Source organism: Erythrolamprus reginae, chromosome 1 (genome assembly GCF_031021105.1).
Source record: "Erythrolamprus reginae isolate rEryReg1 chromosome 1, rEryReg1.hap1, whole genome shotgun sequence".
Classification (NCBI taxonomy): domain Eukaryota; kingdom Metazoa; phylum Chordata; class Lepidosauria; order Squamata; family Dipsadidae; genus Erythrolamprus; species Erythrolamprus reginae.
The window spans coordinates 339,327,689-339,350,098 of record NC_091950.1 but is presented as its reverse complement, the minus strand read 5'-3'; the positions used below and the strand labels follow the sequence as shown (position 1 = coordinate 339,350,098).

Here is a 22,410-nt window from a genome sequence, read left to right as displayed (position 1 = left end):
TGTGTGAGAGAGAGAGAGAGAGAGAGAGAAAGTGCAGGGGGAGTCACTTGTTTGGCAGCAGAGCGGGGTACGTCTTCCATGGGTGGGAGGCTGGAGGGGCAACTGCAAGAGAAGCCTCCCCTACAAGGAGTAGCAAGAGGGTTGGCAGTGTGGGGCAAGGACTTCAGGTTCAGTGGAAGGGGGTCGGTCTGGAACTGGTGCATCTGCTTCCTGCTGTCCCCCCCCCTCCTCGGTGCAAGGGAGTGGGACAGGCATGATAGCTGTACATATGGGCAAGGCAAGAGGGAGCAAACCAGACATGGACAAGTGGAGGAGGTGAACAGTCCCATTCTGGGATGAGAGAAATGAGGTATGGTCAGAGTAATCCAGAGGACGAGACCTAGAGGTGCAGTGGGAAAAGTTTAGTATTGCAGGCAAACTCCGCCCACAGCCTGGAGTTCAATCCTGATGGGGCTCAAGGTTGACTCAGCTGTCCATCCTTCTGAGCGTGTTAAAACGAGAACCCAGATTGATGGACGGCAATATGGAAACAATGCTTCTACAGTGCAAATTGGAAAGATTGCTGTAAAGCACTCTGAGGCGATAAACAAGCCTAAATGCTATTGTTATTACTAGAGGAACCTCCTCTTATTTAGATCTGAATAGATAGAGAACAATATGACAAATTGAACCCTGGTAGTGCAATGGTTAGAATGCAGTATTGCTGGCTAACTGCTGACTGCCAGCAGTTCAGTTGCAAAGAAACACCCCTTTTTGCCTTTCTGCGCCCAGATGCTCCAGGAGGCAACCTCGTGCCAGGTGTATGGGAGGCAGCGCGAGGGAGTCACTACAGCAAAGTGGTTTATTCCCTCTCCAAGCATGCAGAGAAAGGAAAATGCTGCCCAGAGCAAAGGGAGCATTTCTTTTCTCTGGGTGCTGGCAGAGGTTTATTCCCTCTCCAAGCACCCAGAGAAAGGAAAATGCTTTGTTTGCTCTGGACTGCTAAAGCCTCCTTATGCACCACCGAAAGGCTCCCCTGGCAGCCCAGAAAAGCCTGAGGTGGCTGGGATTAAAGGGGAAATGGCAGGAAACTGGCCCGGCCTTTGTGGTTCTTAACAAGAGGGGAAAAAATCTTGAACACTCATTTTTTTATCTAGAAAAGTTCTTAAGTAGAGGCGTTATTAGGTAGAGGTACCACTGTATTAGTCTAAGTGCTATTGCTAAATGCTAAATTGAGGAAGAAAGCATGCCTCAGCTAGTATATCTCTTTCCTGATTCTTCCCTCGGTGTTGGCTTTATATATTGTTTTAGATTATATTGTACATTTCTTAAAAGAGGAAGTTTTAATTTTGTTTAACAAATAATTCAATTTTTTTGCGATCAGAGTGATTGTTAATCATCTCAAGAGACACAAAAACTGAAGCACTACAGTGATTTCGTTATTTCTTTTATTTTTCATATAAATTAACATTCTAAAAAAAATTGGAATAGAAACACTAAATACAATATTGCACATAGCGATCTTTGTTAAGTGTAGCATTATTCAGTTTAGAATGGCAATATACACACAGTAGATACTGAAGGGAACAGGAAATCTACAAAACAGAAACATGCTTCAATGTTTTTTAAATGCATTGAACTGAAAAAAAATGCAGAAACAGCAAAAGACTATAAATTACATAAATACAAACATGAGTTTAATCAGTGCTATTAAAATATGTTTTACTTCTTTAATTGCTTTTAATAGGTCTTTTCTAACAATCTTCTCTTTTCCCTTTCCCAAAGAAATAATCTTTATTCTTGATGCTATTTGATCATATAATGCAGTTTTGGGGCTATCCTGAAAGATGATAAAAGTTTCAAGCTGATCATGTAACAGGAAATCATTTCCCAGTGGAGGAAAAATATATATTTTTAGTGACTGGTATTTTAAAAATTCAATTCCTGAGGTCATATTTTATGCAGCTCTTATGATTCCTGGAAAAACATATTAATCTCTGGACAACCAGGTATCATATAGAAGGTTACATGAAGAAAAATAAATATTTCAGAACTTAGAGATTGCATCACTCTAGCACCTTCCATACTAAGAGGCATTGAGATATATACATAATTTCCCTACTTTTGGCTTTTTAAAAATGTTTTAAAAAGTTGCTCTTAGAAAGTGTGGAAAAAATGTGGTAACTAGATCTGCCCAATCATTAAATTGTTTTTAGCAGTTGAGACAGAAATATTGCAAAACAATTGCATCTGCTGTACTTTTTGTAATACAAGTACTTAATAAAATATAAGATCAAACAGAAGTAATAATCTTTGTTTTATCCCCAGAAAAACAAAGGCTCTTAATAATCTTTCATAATTTAGAATGGGAAAAGGGAAAGATCTTTAGTTCTTTAATTTTTACTCAAGAGTTTGATAGAAAGTCTACCACAAGTTTCCTGTTATTTTGCAGTTTCTTCGATGAATATACTGTAATATTGAAATACCCGAGATTGTTTGGTATCTACCAAGTGAGTCCTGTGCTTAACTATAATTGAGCTTTCCCCTTTTTGTTTCCATCCCATTCACCAATATCAGCAAATCATGATCAACTTTGTCAATTATAACAATAGCTGGGGTGAATGTCATATTTATGACATATTTTGTCAGGAGGCAATGAAGTAATATTGGAGATCATGGCTTAGAGTGTAAAAGAAACACTTTTACCAATTCAGAGTACACTTACCGTACTTATAGGAAATAGATACAAACAGTTCTTAAGAAGTAACATTCTTTCTAATCTAAATGCAATGTTGTAATGTATTTGCTTTGGGGGGAAAAAATCCTGCAGGAATGGAACAATAAGATGTTTATAAAGTTTTCAGTATGTTTAAGACATACTGAAATACTGCTGCTTACACAGACTACTTTAGTCTTTATTATTATTTTACCATATAAATTGCAAAATAATATTTGGATGGAATGAATGTAATATATGGGATGCCTGTAAGAGGAAAAATATCAAATAACTTCCATTACTGGGTATCCATCGTGCAAATCTGTTCATCAATAAATGTTCATAGTAGTCAGTGTAAACAGGAAACAAAATGCAAGAAAATCAAGAATGCAGATGAGCTGAATGGTAATATTTCCTTTTCCCCTACCTCCCCAAGGCATGATCAATTTATTGAGTCTGGATACAAAGACATAACTCTTTCTTCTTTCAAATTTTCATACTTATCTTTGCTTTCTGAAAATGAAGGGCACAGAACAGAGTGAGCAAGAAGAGATTTTAGTATTTCATAGCATATTCATAAACAGAAACCTGTTATATAATCCACAGTCCTGCATCTGTTCAGTAACTTTGATACTGTGCAATATTACTCTAACTCTGCTTCCTGAAAAACAACTGTACTACCTTTATAGGATCAAAAGTGTTCTGTGTATGCATAAAACACAATTGAAACATTTATCTCCCAACAGAAAACATTAAAAAACCTCTGCACATCAAAGTGATTGCGACCCACATCCTTAGTGAATGTGTGTCTGACAGTTTAAAAAGTAGTTACCAGGGAAATGGTACAGAGTAAGATTTGCTGTTAATCACCCCAAACAAGACAAAGAAACACAGGAAACAATTTTTCTATAACCCAAAGATCAAAATTCAATTAACTCAGACTATTTGGATATAAAGTTGAGTTTTCCCCAAGATATAATCTCCAGATGCTTAAAACAAACCATTTATCTTGTATTACAATTAACTGACTACAAAAGATCATTTACAGCTATTTGTTGCTGTAAATGATCACCATCACTACTGCCTAAATCTAGTGAGCTGGTTAGTTTTATTTTAAGATCTAGCATTCATTTTCTACATCTTGGTTTAACATTTAACATTTTTATAGATAGTAAGAATAATTATACTTACAATTCCAGAATCATGCTTTTGTTTTATATTGTAAAGTGATTTTCCTTTTTTCTGTCTACATACTTCTTCAGCCTCTTTAAGTCTGCAATACAATATGTTAATACATCAAGTCAATAATCCTTGCAAAATACAAGGCTGTTGTAGAACAAGTTCAATACACAACCATCCAGATCATATGCAAAATATAAATTATCAGCAAATACCATCAAGGAAGTACTATCGGGCACCAAAAACCCCAATGGTTACTGTAGCTGCTCTATGCTGCCGTAAAATTAATAGAACAGAAAAAGAGCAGCTACCCAGCTTCAACAAATTGCTTATTGAAAACTGGAGATACATTGCACAATATGTAATTTCTATAGTTTAAATGAATAACACTGTAATAATTGGTTATGTCTTCATCTGGAAGTTGGCTCAAGAAGAATCGAGTTTTCGGAGAGGGGCAGCATATAAATCCAATAAATAAATAAATCTAAAATGTTCCCAAATATATTTTAGACTTTTAGAAAATTGGAGAGCAAAAATGAAGAGTATTCTACTGATATCCTGCTGAACTTTGTTCACCTCCTGGAAGGTGAACTGTCCCAAAGCAATCCCTTCTCCAATTTCTTCTACAGCCACTACTACATGAGTAGGAAGAGACAGTGAGTAACCTTAAGTCATTGTCGCTATGCTTGAAGATGAAATTTCAGCTGTGTTTTGCTAGTCCTAAACCCAAGATATTTGCAGTTATATCACAATTCAAATAGGTCTTATACTGATACTCATTGTCTATGTACCGATCCTCAAATCATTTTGATTTTGAGGTAGAAAAACAAATATGTAATGCTTATGCTACTTTTTTTATGCTTATAAGCATAATGCTTATGCTACAAGTATTTTTCTACTTGTTCTTTTTTCCTTGTTCCCACTTCATTTTCAAGCTGGACATTTTTATTTATTTATTTATTTATTTATTGATTGATTGATTGGATTTGTATGCCGCCCCTCTGCGTGGACTCGGGGCGGCTAACAACAGTGATAAAAAACAGAATGTAAAAATCCAATACTACAACAGCTAAAAACCCTTGTTATAAAACCAATCATACATACAAACATACCATGCAGAAATTGTAGAAGCCTAGGGGGAAAGATTATCTTAATTCCCCCATGCCTGATGGTAGAGGTGGGTTTTGAGGAGCTTACGAAAGGCAAGGAGGGTGGGGGCTATTCTAATATCTGGGGGGAGTTGGTTCCAGAGGGTCGGGGCCGCCACAGAGAAGGCTCTTCCCCTGGGCCCCACCAACTGACATTGTTTAGTTGATGGGATCCGGAGAAGGCCCACTCTGTGGGACCTAACTGGTCGCTTTTAGAAGAATGAGCTTCTACAGTATGTGACAAATAAACCAAGAACTCAAAAGATTTTTGAAAGAACCTCAGCAACTTCTTATGCCATCCATTGACTTGTAAACTCCCAACTCTTGAGTGAAACATTTTATTATCACAAACTCTCAGAATCTGAGATTTAATGTTTTCATGAAAGGGAGCGTTTTTTCTCTGGCAAGGCCTTTCCATTCTTCTCATACAGTGATTTTGACTTATAAGCTCATTCCTTCCGATACGCAGGCAATTTGTTAGCAGTTGTAGGGAAAGAACAGAGCATTTCAGGAGACAGTGTGGCTACATGCTAGCATTTCTGGAAGCTGTCTGAGGCTTGTTTAGATGGAAAAATCTACAGTCCAATCCAACACATACACAAAGAAACTACTAAAACTGCAGCAAGAGAAGTTATTTCTCTGATTTTTGTTCAGAGCAGATGGCGATGGTGAAATTGGCTATCTGAATAAAAGCATTTATTTGCAAGAGTATTTTCCCTCAGACTAAAATGTTGACAGAGTCCAAAGCCACAAACAATAAAATTAATGAAAATAATCATTATAGGCTGTGTTGTGAGAGATAACTTAGATGACGGTTTCCTGGGACCAAACAAGATGCCTGTGGCATGGATGCAAAGAAAACTTCAATAAACTGTGCATATTTTGATTGTGCTTGCTTTCACCACAGCACAACCCAGTAGTTAAACCATATTCCTGTTTTTTAAACCCTAATCTATATTGGCTGCAGCAATGACTGAGGAAAAAAGCCAGGGACATAAAAGCTTGCAGAAGATGCAAGCTTTAGTAGACCTAGTTGATGAATCCTCTTAGCCATAGCAACAACATATTTGTTCATCTGAAGCCAAGGGAGGCTGATCTGCAAAGGCTAACAAAGGCATGAGTCTTGCCTGGGACCTTCAGGATTGTAGTAGAGACATCCTAGTCCCAAAATGGCAATACAGTGTTCCCTCGATTTTCGCGGGTTCGAACTTTGCGAAAAGTCTATACCACGGTTTTTAAAAAATATTAATTAAAAAATACTTCACGGGGGTTTTCCCTATACCACAGTTTTTCCCACCCGATGACATCATATGTCATCACCAAACTTTTGTCTGCCTTTAATAAATATTTTTTTAATAAACTTTAATAAATAAACATGGTGAGTAATAATCTGAATGGTTGCTAAGGGAATGGAAAATTGCAATTTAGGGGTTTAAAGTGTTAAGGGAAGGCTTGTGATACTGTTCATAGCCAAAAATAGTGTATTTACTTCCGCATCTCTACTTCGCGGAAATTCGACTTTCGCAGGTGGTCTCGGAACGCATCCCCCGCGAAAAGCGAGGGAACACTGTACTTCTGTTTTTATGGAACATGACAGTCTTGGGAAGGAATCGCTCATACACAGGAAGAAGGAAATATTTCTTACAAATAATATTAGGCAGGTCTAAATTTAATTTAACCTTCCAATTTTTTGAAGGGTAGCAATAGGTTATTTGGTGATGATCTCAGAAAGACTGTGGCCACTTTATTTGTAATGGTAAACTTTAGTAATAGTGATATGAAATCATGTCTAATTTGAAGTTTTTAAAGTCAAAAGTAGCACAATCAATATTTCAATATTGTTTTCTTTTATGTGTGACATACAAACTATGGAATACAGGCATAAACTATAACTGACTAAGAACAATGCAATAATAATTGTCATGCTGATGCTAAATTTAGAATGCAAAATAAAAAATTTTAAACTCCAAAATTTCCAAGATGATTTTCTTGGAAATGCTAGTCCAAGTGGAAAATTGAATAGTTCTGTTTTGAGGACAAGATTTCAAGAGTTAGGATTTGGGCTGGCTAAGCATTAAGGGAAATATTTTGGGACAAACAATTATGCACAAGCAGGGAAAGCACCTCTTAATCCAAAATAAAGCCAGATCATTGACAATATAAATAACAAAGAGAGTATTAAATTGACCCATGGAGACAAGCCAAGATGTGATTCAAAATGAATCATCTGGGGGCATCTGAATGAAAATATTTATGGTCAAATTTGGGACAATTAGGATTAAGGAATGAATGAATATGCAGTTGTAAATGTTAGCTAGTCCAACAGTGGAAAGATTTAATTGTTTACAATTAAACAATTACACAGAGAGACAAAAAAAACACATACAATTTCCCCCTTATATTAATGTTTGGCATATCTTCTTCAGGATGAACAGACATGACTATTGTAAAAAATATAGAAATAACAGAAAACTATTGGAATCAAAGGCACCCCCAAATAAACTATCGACAGAAGGAAGGGAGCTGTTCTGTGTATTCAAAAGAGGTGTGTATTAAACTAGAAAGTCCAAAATGTTGTAAGTTCCACTTCAGAATCACAGAATTGGATTACAGAAGTAACTGAATCCAGGAGACTGCTACTGTTTCCTAGATCAGGGTCTGCAACCTTGGCAACTTTAAGCCTGGTGGACTTCAACTCCCAGAATTCCCCAGCCAGCAAAGCTGTTCTAGACCAAAGATAATCAGAGTGTTGGGTTCTATTATTCTCACATGAATTTTAGCACATGCATTTGAGAAAGGGACAATATTTCTAGATTTCTTATATGGCTACATTGAAGAGAGTTCTTTGTAATAGTGAGCAAAAAAAAAATGCAGACCAGGAATGATAAGTGGCATGGAGAGAATTGTGCAAGATGCATATGGTGTAAGGGAAATAGTGACATGCACTGTTCTGGAAGGTGATGAAGCAAAATTACTTCAACATTCAATCTGAACTAGTGGTGACTGGGTCAGGAAAGATCCTGACATCGTGGTGGATTATGAGAGAAACTTAGTGATGAGCAGAGGTGAATTCTATCAGTATTGATTTGTAAAATCACTGGAATTATCAATACCGGAATGTGTAGCATTACATCTCAAAGGCCTAGTCTGTAGAGTATATGCACTTGTGGTTTGATAAAAGCCTGATACCCGAGTTTCTATTTTATATTGTTAAATATTAACTTCACTTTCATGCAATATTTCATGATCAAGGAAAGACATTTGGAACTAGCTAGCTCCCTCAGCTTGAAAATACCCCCCCCCCCCCAATGCATGAGACTTTCTGTTACTTGAGAGTTGGGGCAAAAATGAAGTCAATATAAATAAGGCACTTTAACTTTTTAGACTAGAATAGAGTAGAGTAGAGTAGAGTAGGGTAGGGTAGGGTAGGGTAGGGTAGAGTAGAGTAGAATAGAATAGAATAGAATAGAATTACTTATTGGCCAAATGTGATTGGACGCACAAGGAATTTGTCTTTGGTGCATATGGTCTCAGTGTACATAAAAGAAAAAATACATTTGTCAAGAATCTTGAGGTTTTTTATACTCAAATAAAGTAATTGGAAAAATGACATGACATGTCCCTACACATATATACTGCTCAAAAAAATAAAGGGAACACTCAAAGAACACATCCTAACTCTGAATGAATGAAATATTCTCATTGAGTACTTTGTTCTGTACAAAGTTGAATGTGCACAACAGCATTTGAAATTGATTGTCAATCAGTGTTGCTTCCTAAGTGGACAGCTTGATTTCACAGAAGTTTGATATACTTGGAGTTATACTGTGTTGTTTAAGTGTTCCCTTTATTTTTTTGAACAGTAGAGAAAGATTTATGGAACCCATGCCTAGTACTTAAGGATTTTTTTGAAAGTTTATAAAACACTAGCATTTAAGACTTATATATTACTTCATGGTGCTTTATTGCCTTCTCTAAGTGGTTTATACAGTCAGAATGTTGCCCCCAACAATATGGGTCATCATTTTGCTGACCATGGAAGGATAGCAGGCTGAGTCAACTTTGAGCCACTCAGAATCAAACTCTTGGAAAAGAGCAGAATTAGTTTGCAATGCTGCATTTTAACCACTGCGCCACCACAGCTCTTAAAACTGCTTACAAAGCCTGTTATTCACACACATCCAAATTCTGACTTGAATTAATTCAGACGGAGAGCAGAGGATTAACCTGGACAAATAGAACAGTTCCTTGTTTCCATCATAATGAAGTTGTTGGGTTTCTTCCCCCCCCCCCACCGCATCCCTCTTATTTATTGTCAGTGTATACAAAATGCTGGTTGTGATTAAGCCTGGAAACAGCACGCAAGATGAGCAAGATAAAAAAATAGGTAAAAGAAACCAGACTTCCCTGAAGCAACATTTTATCTTCTTTCTCTACCAAACACCAGCTGATTGTGGGTTTATCGTGGTAGAAATTCTCCCATCCTTCAACCCAGCCAGAAAAAAAAAGACACTTCCCATACGACTAAGCATTAATAATTTTGTCTGGAGAAATATCTCTGGGAGACAGATTCATTTCCGACTGGCTCCAAGAAGGCCTGGAGCAGATACCTTTATACTTTGCCCGAGTCTAGTCATACATGACTAATTTAAACAGACTGGCAAGCCTGGAATGTTTGTGTGCTTGAGAGAGGAAGGTGTCAGAGCGACAAGTCCACTCAGGAAGACTAAGGAATAGTTCCCATTCTTTCTTACACACAGAGAGAGAGAGGGGGGGGGGGGGGGGAGAGAGAGAATATACCATAAATTAGACTTTAACTTTTTACACACTCAAATGGAATAATTAAACAATGAAATGACATATTCCTACACCCATACTTAATTTGTGTGCACACACATACATAGGTAGACAAATATGTATTTGGAACCCAAGTCTAGTATTTAAAACCCTGCTGTTCTGTTCGGGTCGTATGTGACCCGAAGCCAAGTTTGAGTCCCTGTAAAAAATTTTCCCTGCATATCTGAAACTTGAAATTTCATGACTATTCATCATTTCAGGGGTTCTCTCTATGAGAATTTTTTTGGGGGGGTGGGGGGCTTAGTTTTTGCTGGGCAAAAAAAGTTACAAATCTTATGTTCCCGGGTCACCCTGACCCGGACCGAAAACTCTTCATTTGCAGTGCTTATGTTTGGTCTTTTTGAAAGCTTTTTTCACTTGGAAAGTAGTCTGAACATTTCTGCACACAATGATATGAAAATTGAAATGAAAAAAGTAAATCTTATTGGTTTATTTTGCGGATATAATGCACGCCCCCCCCGTTTTTGTGAAATTTTTTTCAATTTATGGATAGTTTTGCTTGCAAAATGCATTCTATTTTACTAAAGTTGGTGTGGGATTGGTAGCTTGAACATTTCTGAATATAAGAAAAATATAAAGGAACTGAAAAAAATGATTCTTATTGGTTTTTTAACATCAGAAATAAGGCCTCCCCCCCCACTTGGCTGCTTGCAACCATTTTCACTTTTTATTTTTTTATGCTCCAAATCCGAAATATTCTTTAAAATCTTAGGCATTCATTTACTCAATTTAACAATGCTGATCATCAAAAAATATTTTTGGGGTGGTGGCTAATTGTTTTCTGGGCAAAAAAAAATCATAACTTTGAATCTGTTTCTGTTCGTATGTGACCGGACCAAAAATAATTTTTTTAGGTACTTGAATTTGATCTTTTTGAAAACTTTTTCAACTGGAAAACTAGTTTGAACATTTATGAACATAATGATATGAAAATTGAACTGGAAAAATTGAGACTTATATTTTTATTTTGATCAAAAAGCCCCTCCCCCCATCCTTTTTAAATTTCGTGTCAATTTCTATTTTTTAAGGCTACAAATCCCTAAGGAATTTTCCCCCAAAAGGTTTGATATACTAAATTGAACATTTCTGAATATAAGAAAAATATAAATGAACTGAAAAAAATGGTTCTTATTGGTTTATTTTTGCCACAAAAGGGCCACCCCCCCTCGGCCTTGCTGTGTGCCATTATTGTCACTGTTTATACATATTTGTCTAGAAATATTTGGAATATCCTTTTGAAAATCAACCACATTGTAGCCAGAGAACTAATTTTATGAAACAAATCCATTTTACTAAAAAAAAGTATGTAAGTTTGAAATTAACAGTATAATTTTTATATAAATTGAAATAATTGAGGCATACTTTATGTGCAAAATAAACCAATATGCATCAATTTTTCCAGTTCAATTTTCATATCATTATGTTCAGAAATGTTCAAGCTACCAATCCCACACCAACTTTAGTAAAATAGAATGTATTTTGCTAGCAAAACTATCCATAAAGTGAAGACTATTTAAAAAAAACGGGGGGGCGTGCATTTCATCAACAAAATAAACCAATATGCATCAATTTTTCCAGTTCAATTTTCATATCATTATGTTCAGAAATGTTCAAGCTACCAATCCCATACCAACTTTAGTAAAATAGAATGCATTTTGCAAGCAAAACTATCCATAAATTGAAAAAATTTTCACAAAAACAGGGGGGGCGTGCATTATATCCGCAAAATAAACCAATAAGATTTACTTTTTTCATTTCAATTTTCATATCATTGTGTGCAGAAATGTTCAGACTACTTTCCAAGTGAAAAAAGCTTTCAAAAAGACCAAACATAAGCACTGCAAATGAAGAGTTTTCGGTCCGGGTCAGGGTGACCCGGGAACATAAGATTTGTTACTTTTCTTAAACAGAACAGGATATTTTTCAATGTTTAAAAGATGCTTACAAAGCCCTTTATTCATTACATTTTCAAATTCTGACTTAAATAATTTCAGATATAATAGATAGCAGAGGGTTAATCTGTTTTTCTTCCAAGACCCTAGCATGGCAATTATCCATTTATTAATTTAATATTTTCTGGAAAAAGAAAGCAATTTTCCTAACTGTTGCAGGTTTAAAACATAGCCCCAGTTTAATTTGCATTTGCTCTTTAAGATGAAAATATAAAACATTCTGTATTGATTTCCCAAGATTTATAGTATAGAGATCCTCACTTTTCAATGGGTATTGAAGATCAGATTTTAAAGTAAAATCTGCAAACTGTGTAATTTCCATTTATAACTTAAAGATTGAGCCAACAGATCTGCAGCAGACCATTTTTAAAAATCAATAACATTTCCTTCACTATGACTAATCACAACCAAATTATTTGATTTTTAAGTGCAGCAACGAGGGGGGGGATTTAAACTGGCATGATTTAACCCCCACTCCACACCACCTGACTCTAATCTTGTTCAGAGGGAAAAGAGCTGCTTATAAATTAAGTTTAAGTTTAATCAGATTTGTATGCCGCCCCTCTCCGCAGACTCGGGGCGGCTCACAGCAATAACAATACAATGTAAAACAAATCTAATATTTAAGTTAATTTAAAAAACACCACAAATTAAAACCAATCATACATACTAGCGTACCATGCATAAATTTTTTAAGCCTAGGGGGAGGGAACATGTCAATTCCCCCATGCCTGACGACAGAGGTGGGTTTTAAGGAGCTTATGAAAGACTAGGAGGGTGGGGGCAACTCTGATATCTGGGGGGAGTTGGTTCCAAAGGGTCGGGGCCGCCACAGAGAAGGCTCTTCCCCTGGGTCCCGCCAAACGACATTCTTTAGTTGACGGGACCCAGAGAAGATCCACTCTGTGGGACCTAACTGGTCGCTGGGATTCGTGCGGCAGAAGGCGGTCCCAGAGATATTCTGGTCCAGTGCCATGAAGGGCTTCATCGGTCATAACCAACACTTTGAATTGTGACCGGAAACTGATCGGCAACCAATTAATGCAAAGTGCCAGAAGATCAGGTGTTCATCTCCAACTCAGTAAGATAATATGACTCTTGAGTTAGAAGCAACCATCATTGATGGGACTTCGAGGAAGGATATGTCAACCTCTAGGCATCAGGATCCAGAATGAAGAAATGGACATGACATGGAAATTGTAAGGTGTGAAGGGAGTTGAGAGAAACAGGCATGTTCAAAGAATGGGATGGAAACAACTGATGAGGAAGAAGATATTCACAGTAATTACCTATGCCCAGTTCTTAAGAACTTTAGCTACTCTTGATTTTGTAGGTAAAACCCAAGTATATGGGGGCAATGTCCCAGGCCGCCAACCTTTCTCTCTTTTGATTGTCCCTAAAATGAGAATTTCCATGTCTCCAGGTATCTTGTTCCCAAGTCAAATTCATTGACTTCTCTTTGGTGGGTAATTTACTTTGAGAGCACATGCCTCGTGCTACAAGATTTAATGCCCTTCTTTGGAAGTAGCAGTGACAGCTTACCGGCATGCTCCTTCCTATGCAGTGCATAGCTACACAATGCCAGACTTTAAATCGTTCAACAGCAAGCCTTAAATCATCCTGCCGAGTAATCTGTAGGGAGACATACCAGCCTTTCTTCAGAGGGAGATCAATGAGCTGTGGAGACGTATTGGCCAGGAATCTACGCTTTCATCTAGAAGTACAACATGACACACCAGGTGCCAGCTTAACTGTTATTCCTGAAGGAGGAGGCAACTTTTATAGCAAAGCAAGTCCCAGATACATCATGGGATTGATATTTTGGAAGTTGATAGCGGAAAGCGTTTGGATATTTTTGATTCAATCTGCGATAGACTTGGTGAAATGTGATTAAATGTGATTTGCATTACATTTAGGGATATACAATTTGGGAAAATTAGTGATTTTCAGACTTTTTATTTTCAGCTTAAAAATATCTTGAACTGGACTCTAGTGCAAGATAAGAATAGTTTGTGGATATAGAAGCCTGTATAATTTTCACTAAGAGAGCAAGCATTATAAAAATATTATGGCCATGTCTTCACTTTATTTGGTGCAATTGCCATAACGAGGCGGAAATGAGAAGAAAAGGTTTCAGGAAAGAGATTAACAAGATCTTCAATACTGTCTCCACATTCTCTTCCTTAAATCTGCCATCATGACTAAAGATACTGGTGCTTTTATCAGCTTTAGTTAATCTAATTGCAAATGTTTGGGGAGAGGTATAACTAACCCAAGTAATCCATGCTGAATCTGGATAATCACAACGTGCTGTATATATGTCTACTCCTGTGGATAAATCAAATGTTTCAACGAGTACAAATCAGTTATCTAATTTCTGGCTGGTATAAAATGGTTTACACACATTTCAAATGTAAAACGATTCAACTGAACGTTTGGAGGCAACAATATCTAATCAGACTGGGATCTGACTGAAATGGGATTAAAAAATTTAACTCAACTAAGCATTAACTGTTTGAATATCTTGCCAAAAGGGAATCATTATGTTCTCGGGGGTCCAAATGAGTTCCCAGAAGATTTTCTATAAATTCAATAATTAATTTAAGGAATATATACTGCTAGGCTAGACAGTGCTCTAGATGCCTTCATAGGTACTGCTTTACATACTATGTTGGGGATGATTTAAATCAGGGGTGTCAAACTCACATCATCACGACAGCATCATGTGATGTATTGGGACTTCCCTCTCCCTTCGCTAAACTGGGCGTGGGTATGGCCAGTGTGTAACATAACCAGCCCATGGGGAGTTTGGCAGCCCTGATTTAGATCAGAAATATTGAATATTCCTGACAAAGAACCATTTAGCCTGATTAAGCTTATTTTATAACTGGAAGTCTACTGCTTCTCTAGACAAGTGAGTCCATGGGCAAATTATATTTTGGTGTTTGGATAGCAAGGTCAACATTTAATTGGACTCAGCTTTCTTGTAATTTAAGCCCATCATTCTGGCACCTATGATCTACAACAGTGTTTCCCAACCTTTTTTGAGCCGCGGCACATTATTCATATTTTCAAAATCCTGGGGAACACTGAATGGGGAGGGGGGGGGCTAAAGAAAAGTTTTGACAAAAAAAAATCTTCCTCCATTTCGCTCTATTTCTCCCTCACTCTTTCTCTCTCTTCCTTCCTTCCCTTCTTTCTCTCTCTCCATCCCTCTTTCTTTCTTCCTCTCTTTTTTGCTCTCTTTCTCTCTCCCTCCTTCCCTCCCTATATGTCTTTCCTCTCTCCCTTGCTCTCTCTGCCTCTCTTGCTATCTCTCTTTCATTCTCTCTCTTTCTTTCTTTCTCTCTCTTTCTCTCTCTCTTGCTAGCTCTCTTTCTTTCTCTCTCTTTCTCTTTCTCTGTCTCTGTCTCTCTCTCTCTGCCTCTCTTGCTATGTCTCTCTTGCTCTCTCTCTCTTTCTCTCTCTTTCTTTCTTCTCTGCGGAGGCCGGCGAAGGTTTTTCTTATTTTAAATGTTCCGGGTGGCAGGGGGATGCGGAGCCCGCATGCACACACCCCCGACATTCCAAATCCTGCCTCAGCTGTGAGAAGAAAAAAGCGCTCGGTGAAGGGACTGCATGCAAGAGGGGCCGGGCGGGCGTTAGCAGCCCGATGAGGAGGACGAGAAGCCGCTGCAGCCACCCCCAATCCCCCTGGAAAAAGGCAGGAGGTAGCAACGAGGCGCGAGGACAAGCAGGCAGCTTGGCGGAGGGGAAGCGCTGACGGGCTCTCTTCCTTCCCCACCCCCGCGCTTCTCTCCTGCCCTGGCTTTTGCTTCGCCCGCAGATTTCCCCGCAGTTCAAAAGGAGGCAAGAGGTGGCCTGGATGAAATTGCGGGGAAATCATGGGGTAAAGCGAAAGCCAGGGCGGACTTGCAAAGGCGGGCTCAGGCTGCATGAGGAGAAAGAGGCGGAGGGAAAGAAGGCAACGGCAGCGGGACCTGCAGCTTAGTGGGCATCTCCTCGTGGGATAGATTCCTCTCTTTCTCATGCTGCTCCCACCATGGCTGCGTGCGGTCCCGGTGCCCCTGGCTGAAGGTCGTCCTGTGGCTGGTCTTGGGCTTTACGGTTGCTTCCTGGTTCCCTCTCCTCCCTCCGCCTGTGTCTACCGCCAGCGCCTCATTCCTCGGAGCTGCCGCTTCCTTCCAGGCAGCCCAGCCACGCTGCCATAGAAAGTGCAGAGGTTATTGCCGCCACCTCTGCCTCCACTCAGGGAGCCATCGTGGTTGAGCTGAGCGAGAGGAAAAGGCGCGGTGACCACGGTGGCTCCCTGAGTGGAGGCAGAAGCGGTGGCAATAACCTCTGTGCTTTCTACGGCAGCGTGGCTGAGCTGGACGGAGGGGAACCCACGGCAACGGGCAATGGCTTGGTGGGAGGCGACGGCGGGAGACACAGGCGGTGGGAGGAGAGGGAACCAGGAAGCGACTGTGAAGCCCAAGACCATCCACAGGACGACACTCAGGCAGGGGCGCCGGCAGCACCCCGCCCAGCTGGAGCTTCTCGCGGCACACCTGGCCATGTCTCGCGGCACACTAGTGTGCCACGGCACACCGGTCGGGAAACGCTGATCTACAACAATATGCAAATCCTGGCATTCTCTTTGCTGATAACAATGTTATCAAAACATTCTTCAGTATTTATATACCTCAGCATAAGCATACAAGTCTTTTCAATTACTTTTTCTAGAACTTAGTTTCTATTCCTTGATAAACCTTTGGCTTCCCTTGATCTCATTCTTTTTTCAGCTTTGATGATCAGAGGGGGACATCATACTTGAAATGGATCTTGACCAACATAGAGTAGAACACTGTTTCCCATAATTTGAATGCCATGATTTCTATTGATTTCTTCAGTGCTTAGGATGAAATTCATCTAACTCTAGAGACCTGGACTCATTAAAAATAAATATTTCCTGATCATGTCTCTATCAACCTGGCTGTTTAACTTTATCCTTTCAAATTTTCTATTAGAATACATGCCACTTTTCTAGGACATTTTGAACTTTATCATTTTCCTTGAAGACATCCTTATTCTTTTGAAATTGCAGAAAATCACTAAACTCTTCAGTCAACCACACTTCTTTTGATTCTTTTCTGTTTTTCTCCTACACAGGAATCACTTAGTATAGTTCCTCCTTTCTTAGTGTCTATGGAGATTCTCAGTCATCCTGGGCCTAGAAAGTTTAGAACTAAGACGCCTTAAACAAGATCTAAGTATTGCCCACAAGATAATATGCTGCAATGTCCTGCCTGTCGGCAACTACTTCAGCTTCAACCACAACAACACAAGAGCACACAACAGATTTAAACTTAATATTAACCGCTCCAAACTTGACTGTAAAAAATATGACTTCAGTAACCGAGTTGTCGAAGTGTGGAACTCATTACCGGACTCCATAGTGTCATCCCCAAACCTCCAACACTTTACCCTTAGATTATCCACGGTTGACCTATCCAGATTCCTAAGAGGTCAGTAAGGGGCGAGTACAAGTGCAGTAGAGTGCCTTCCGTCCCCTGTCCTATTGCTCTCCTATATCTCCTATACCTTTCTTCTATTCCTATATCTCTTCTTCTATTCTTTCATTGATATGTTCTATTACTAAATCTTCTTTTCTATTATTTCTTAGATATATTTTACTATGAGTATCTCCTCTATAACCTTCATCATGTATTTTATTATGTGTATATAGATATATACCCACTAAAACCCTCATTGTGTATTGGACAAAATAAATAAATAGATAGATAGATAGATAGATAGATAGATAGATAGATAGATAGATAGATCGATCGATAGATAGATAGATAGATAGATAGATAGATAGATAGATAGATAGTTGTCCCAAAGGTGCTTTTTCAAGAGGCAATTGGACCTTCTTGTTTTTCTTTGAAGACATTTTGCTTCTCATCCAAGAAGCTTCTTCAGAGCTGAATAAGCTTCTTGGATGAGAAGTAACATATCTTTAAAGAAAAACAAGAAACTCCAGTTGCCTCTTGAAAAAGCACCTTTAGGCCTCCTTTCTTGAGAATATCTAATCCTTAGAGTTATTTTGTTCATTAGTTTTTCCTTGACATGGAATCCTACTTAGCATTATTCTGTATTTATTAAAATCCACTTCCAGTCCAAGCTATGTATCTGTTAAATCTTAGTCCTTTTTAAGGACTAAATTTTAGTTTTAGTCTTTAGTCTTAAATTTAAGTTTTCAGACACTTTATTATTACAGCCAGTTCTCCCAGTACCACATTTCTGCTACTTCCTTTTCATTAACTCAACAAGCATTAAGTCAGGGATAGTTTTCTTTTGGTATCTTCCTTCAGCAATTTTTCAGCATGACAAGCCTGAATATTCTGGTGAGACAACACTTAGTAATCTGTCTCCCAATGGTTGCCATAATTACTTACGACTTCTTTGAAAGATCTGCAAGATGCTTTCTGAAAGTATTTAAAATTATTCCGGATTGCATCTTCTGCACTGTTAATATATTTGTGTTAAGCCATCCTACACTGAATTTTTTTTTTAAAAAAAATCAATAATATGCTATCCATGTGGCATAAGGCCTAAAAATAAATATAGAATTGTCAATCAGAAGATAATAGCAGATTGCTATTATGAAACAAACAAACAAACAACAGGAACCTTTATAGCAAATTCTACAAAATGCGTTATTGGGTTCCTAAGGAATGATCTGTATTAATGCAATATTCTGTCCACAAGAATGTCAGCATTTTAGTTAAAACCTTCACTTCAAGTTTTCTAAATCTTTTGCTGTAGCAGGGATAACAGTTATTAGTACTGAGAAAGTGCAAGGACATATGTTTCTTCTGCTGCAAAGAAAGATGTGATCAGAAATGCAGTCGCTCTTCCAGAGACCTAAGAGATGCTGTTCATTTCAGGAATAAAATCTTCCCCTTTCAATTCACACCCTGCCTAAAACACAAGAGAAATGGTAGGGGATAAAGGGGTTAGGGAACCTTGGAATGAGCAATTAAGATTCCTGCCATCAAGTAAGAAGGATAAGTTGTTCTCTCTTAGCCAAAAGTGAAGAATAATGATGACTACTAAAAGAACAGAGTGCAGTCACACTCCATTGCTGTCAATGTTGAGCTAAGTAAACCTTTGGATACCCTCATGTATTATGAATGACTGGAATGTAAGCCATTGTTCATGCAAGCAATATCTGGTTACTCAAAGATTCAGCGCATACCACTCTGAATTGTGTTTTTTAAAAAAGCCCCCTGCATTTAAAATAAAATTCTGGAGAAGAGAAAAAGGTCAAAGGTTCCAGAGCAAAGTTAAAATACAGACAGCAGGTGCACCATTCGGATATGATGTCAATGAGGAAGTGTCCATGCTTTGCTAAACAGTAGCTTGAGATTCTACTGAATCTGAATATAATCATCATATTGATACAGTGAAATAAAGCAACAAGGTGTTTGGCTTTAGTAAAAATTCATGTCATTAATTATTTGCTTCCATTTCTGGGGAGAAATGTAATACATACTACTAAAGGAATTCAAACATACACGCACACACAGATACACACACAATATATATATATATATATATATATATATATATATATATATATATATATATATATATATATACATACACACATATACACATATACACATATACACATACACATACACATACACATACACATACACATACACATACACATACACATACACATACACATACACATACACATACACATACACACATATATATATATATATATATATATATATATATATATATATATATATATATGTTTTCGTAGATTTTCACAGGTATATGTATGTAGATTGTTCTGAGTTCGGGTTTTGCCCCGTGTAATGTTTTGAGTGTCTATGCGACGTTTTGGTGAAATCACATTCACCATCATCAGGCTGAAGTTTTGAGCTTCGTGCTGTTGTACAACAGCATGAAGCTCAAAACTTCAGCCTGATGATGGTGAATGTGATTTCACCAAAACGTCGCATAGACACTCAAAACATTACACGGGGCAAAACCCGAACTCAGAACAATATCTATCTATCTATCTATCTATCTATCTATCTATCTATCTATCTATCTATCTATCTATCTATCTATTCTAGTCTCCCTTAAAACAAACGTATCCCAGCCATACAAACTGAAACCAGACTCAGAACAACACAAGACACTACTACCAATCCCCTCCACCAGACCCAAACCCACACCCATCCTACAGACCAAATACAACCACCACTCAGAAGCCAAACTACAGCAGTGCTCCCAACTGTTGCAGCCCCCTCTGACTTGCACACAAAGCAAACCGACAAACACCATAAACACAAGACCAGACCACAAGCCCACAGGACAGAAGCACCAGCCTGAAGATGATGAGTGGGACCTTGTCAAAACGTTGCCAGAAAAGTCTGAATCCTACATGGGAAGAAACCCAAATATGCCAAGACCTTCATGCCTGTACCCATGAAAATATACGGAAATGTATGTATGTATGTATGTATGTATGTATGTATGTATGTATGTATGTATGCATGCACGCAGGTAGGTAGGAAGGTAGGTAGGTAATGTATATATATGTGTATGTGTTTTTTCTGTTGGATCACCCTGGTATATTGAAGGAACGTCACATCTCCTTTTTGCCTCTAGGCCCAACCCAGGGCCATTTCAAGGCAGACTAGTATAGATCTATTTCAAGCTATTTTTGCTCTCATCAGCTAGCCATACCCTTACTGGGATTTTGAACCTGGGGAGTCTTCCAATAACATAGCAGTAAGTAACATTGTAACAGCTACAGTTATAGAATCTTTCAAGTCTGAACTTGATTCATTCTCTCCCTCACTTTATCTTTGTCTAAGCTGGAGAGGGGCCTGACTGACATATTTAATCAAATTAGTTCCTTGAAATGGGCTCAAGCCCCAATTTTCCTCCTGTCCTTCAAGGCTTTTCCCTATTCCCTCTGTACTAGAATAACTGGAAATATTAAAATGATGATAGGTTAGAAAATCAAGTAAAATAGGTACTAAAGATCCATCTACCTCAGGTAACTTGGTGCCCACAAAACATTTCTATTAATGGATTGTCAGAATTGACAGTATCTGGAGGGCATCAGGCTGGTCTAATCATCTTTGGCAGTTACTTTCAAAACTTTTTGTTAACCATTTTTTTAGTGGCCAATAACTTTTTACTGATTTCCAACTGATATGATCCATATTGTTACTTTATAGCTTCATCTTTGGTATAAGTAAAATTTCATCGTTGCAGTTTTATAAGCCATAAGAACTTTTTATAAACCATAAGATAGAATAGGGTGGAAAAACTGAAAATAAAAACCGTTGAAATGAATGCTATTGTACTGAGGATTCTATAGTCTTCTGAGTTCAAAATAGCACTGTCAATTAAAATAATACACAAAGACATTATGTTGAAATAATATGGCTGCATATCTTGAGACAAATAACTAAGAGCTCAACAGATACATGAACATGAACCTCTTACACATCTATTGTTTTGAATTATTTGTGTTGGGAAAGCTGAAGTTAAATTGTGATAGACTGGGAGAACTGAGCGATTTGCAAAAGCTTGCAGTTCCTAATTATTTTAATAATAGTGACTGACCTTCCTCCCCCAAACTGTTCTGCTTAAATGATAAAAGTTTTGGTGAGAGCAATTGGGATTGAATTTAGAGTTACAGCAATTGAAATCTTTTAGTTTTGCTAATTTGAAATATATTTTGGACTCAGGATTCTGTAAATCTGAGAGCATGTCTTTTACGACCTCAGGGCCAATGCACCCCAAGAGTCTTAGTATAAAAACAAAATAATTATCATAAACTTACTTAAGTTTTATGCTGTTAAGGAAATGAACTGAGCAACAGCTGCAAATCACCTAGAGTGCTGTCCGGGAATGGTTGGTGCTGATACATTCAAGCAGCAGAACTAATGCTTCATATTCTTTGCCTATCTATTCCCACTGTTCAAAAATAGAAAGTGGAGGATGCTTCCTTTGACAATGAATTAAGAAAACATTTAGTAATAATATGTAGGAATAAAAGCTTATTCCACCTTTTCTTTCCACAAAAAAAATTAGTCTTTCTGTTGGGAAAAAAAATTAAACAGGAAAACTTTATCCACGTATTCATTTTTTAAATGGGATGAAATAGGTCTTTTTAACTTTTTCAAAATATTCCTGGCCAATTTTCTGTCTTAACAATGAGTACATAAAAACATTTCGGTGAAACCACATTCACCATCATCAGGCTGAAGTTTTAAGCTTCGTGTTGCTGTAAATTCCATATTTACAGCAACACGAAGCTTAAAACTTCAGCTTGATGATGGTGAATGTGATTTCACCGAAAAGTCGCATAGACGCTCAAAATATTACATGGGGCAAAACCCGAACTCAGAACAATCTACATATATATATATACACACACACATTATATATAGGGTTTTTTTCCTGTTGGATATGGCTAAGGCTAGCTGATGAGGCCAGAACAAGGCCGAAATAGTACTATCCTAGTTTTCCTTAATTTTAAAATTCAGCA

At 37.9% G+C, this 22,410-nt stretch overlaps 1 protein-coding gene across 3 annotated transcripts in view; it reads right to left on the bottom strand.

Moving 5' to 3' along the window:
* Nucleotides 1-1,413: 1,413 nt before the first annotated feature.
* Nucleotides 1,414-22,410, bottom strand: part of FMN2 (formin 2) — a 624,734-nt gene continuing 603,737 nt past the window's right edge. For all 3 annotated transcript variants that reach the window (XM_070734020.1, XM_070734019.1, XM_070734018.1), the window contains 2 exons: nucleotides 3,887-3,968; nucleotides 1,414-3,208 (listed from right to left, as the gene is read on the bottom strand). In XM_070734020.1, the coding sequence (XP_070590121.1) occupies nucleotides 3,182-3,208; nucleotides 3,887-3,968 (109 nt within the window). In that variant the 3' untranslated portion in view covers nucleotides 1,414-3,181. The remainder of the gene's footprint in view (nucleotides 3,209-3,886; nucleotides 3,969-22,410) is intronic.